The 2,500-nt window shown below is 53.3% G+C and overlaps 1 protein-coding gene across 1 annotated transcript in view; it reads left to right on the forward strand.

Moving 5' to 3' along the window:
* Positions 1–1,138: 1,138 nt before the first annotated feature.
* Positions 1,139–2,500, forward strand: part of LOC135804562 (nuclear factor of activated T-cells 5-like) — a 2,957-nt gene continuing 1,595 nt past the window's right edge. The window contains exon 1 of the mRNA XM_065318451.1: positions 1,139–2,500. This exon is cut by the window's right edge and continues 1,595 nt beyond it. Within this exon, the coding sequence (XP_065174523.1) occupies positions 1,305–2,500 (1,196 nt within the window). The 5' untranslated portion in view covers positions 1,139–1,304.

Here is a 2,500-nt window from a genome sequence, read left to right on the forward strand (position 1 = left end):
CTGTCAGTACAGAACACCGGGCCACACACATGTACATTACAATGTTGCTCAATGAAATCCAGTCGTGTCTCTCAAGTACGTCACCTGCAAACACTGCCTCACTGGGCAGCCCCATGGCCATGCTGCGAAATGGTGCAACTAACTAATTACTTGATCTTGAGTGACCATGGTAACGGGACTGGATTTCATTGAGCAGCATTACATGACGCATTATAATAATAATCTAAGACTGTACGGGTACGATCGAGTCGATCGAGTGTCATCATACTCATAGATATAATATTGTGACTGTGTAATGTCATGTAGATGAACATTTTTAGTACACAGCCAGTGGCAGTATACATGGTATAGGGACACGTAAAAATGACTCTCTGTACATATAAAAGTTACATGCATGCTGTGTGCACACCTTTTCGATCAGTCAGAATTCTAGAACTAGAATGATCAGAGCTCGTATCGTGTAAGGTGTAGATTGCATGTAGACGACATGACAGAGTACAACAGAAGTACCGACTCTACACTACAGAGTACAGAGTCTGCACTGGGCACATGCACAGTCAGTGAGTGGAGACGGAGAATGCACGGCACTACATGTAGTAGTAGTACTAGTACTAGTCTACTAGTGGATCTACACTGCAGTCTATCACCATGATCACTGCATCAGTCAAGTCAAGTCAAGTGCACCAGTACTGCAGTAGATCTACGAGTCTGTGCTCTACGCTGCATGCATGCTGTGTTGCACGTTGGGCTATGCCATATGCACACTGGATTTTGGCCTTGCCTGCGATCATTTTCACGTTACTTTCTGCGCAAAGAGCGTCAAACGAATGTTCTTTAGGGAGAGCTGTGACCGTCGTCCCCGAGTGTTGCAATTTACTAGGATTCTTCTCCTACCTCTTGCTAGGAAGACAGTTTGCTTGAAGACCACTGCTGCTGCCGGAACTCGCCTCGTCTTCAGGATCTGTGAATTTCGGCAGCTGTCGCCATCGCGCTTCTTTTTGCACTGGAAAGATGTGTGCGTGTGGCGATGCTGCGCCGAAGGAAGAGGGTAGCGAGGCCTAACTCTAAGACAAGGAGACTCAGCCCGTTGACCGGGCAGGTACCTTATAGTGCTGGTAAGAGAGACGGATCTAGAGACGGATCTTACCCTGTACCCTGAGTGTTGGTGATCCTTGACTCTTGACGATACATTTGGCCAGTATTTCGAGCAGCAGCCCCAGCGACGGCGATAACAGCGCCCTAGCAAATACTTGAAATTTGCTGGCGGTTTGTCATCCCTGGCGGCATTGGATGCTGCTGATGCGATGGATGGGAGTTCCGTCAGCCATCTGAGTGCTGACGGCCCATCTGAGGGCCGCGTCGCTGGGGATCCTCCGCGGCTGCAGGTCCTTGTGCAGCCAAATAAGAATCAGAAGCGACGCTATAATAGCGATGGGCCAACACGTGGACAGATCAAGGACGACTCAGGAGAGAAAGTTCCGACGGTACGGCTGGAGAATTTCCCGCATCACGTCCTGATGTACATGATGGCGTGCACGTCTAATGGTGAACCCCATCCGTTCTTTGAGCTCCAGAGCGTGGACAAATGCGGTTGCAAACAGAGTACGCTGGATGGCCGGCCTGCAGTGGTGACCGAAACGTCGCCCGAAAAGGCCATGGAGGCGAGGTTCGCTGCCTGCCTGAAGCGGCTGGCCATGCGCACCGTCCAGGAAACCAACGAGCATGACTTCACGAAGTGGAAATGTGAAAGTGAGAAGGTGCACCTTGGGTTCTTGGCGGTGGCGCTGCCGCGACATCAGCCGCTTGCTAGCTGCTTGTCGAATCCTATCCACATGGTGCAGGGACGGTTACTTGAAATGAAGCGCATCATCCCCAGCACGGGCACATCGGCAGGCGAGAACGTGGTCTGCATCACGGGAAAGAACTTCCCGGCCAGCGCCAACCTGAAGGTTCGCTTCTTCCTGAACGAAGGGCCCGACCGGCCGATGTGGGAGTCCTACGGAGACGTGGACAACGGCGACAGCAGTGAGAAGCATCTGGTCATCACCGTGCCGCGTGGACCCGGTATGTGTGCGCATCGCGAGACTGTACAGGTGGCGGTGGAGATTCTGCCCGCAACCACCACTCAGACTCGCCAGAAAACCAAGCACCTGTACTACTCCTACATGTCGTCGTCGGCCTCGCAAGGAAGCATTGCTTCGCGCATCAAGATGATGCAGTCGTCTATAGCAGAGGTGCGGCAGGATGCGCAGACAATGATGAGGCGAATCGAGCCGAACACGCAAGGGCACATCTCCGAACTCCTACCGGAGCAGATGATGCCGGGCTTCCCTCCGTTTCGAGGACCTTCAGTTGGCCATGGGTATCCTGTGGCGGGCGCCCCGGGCATTCACGATGGCGGACTGCACCCTGCTCCGTTACTCATGGACCCCCGTACGGCGCCAACAGCCAATGCAGCAGCTGTGCACCCCCCGGCGGCGAGTTACACCAGCGAGCTTCA

Source organism: Sycon ciliatum, chromosome 1 (genome assembly GCF_964019385.1).
Source record: "Sycon ciliatum chromosome 1, ocSycCili1.1, whole genome shotgun sequence".
Classification (NCBI taxonomy): domain Eukaryota; kingdom Metazoa; phylum Porifera; class Calcarea; order Leucosolenida; family Sycettidae; genus Sycon; species Sycon ciliatum.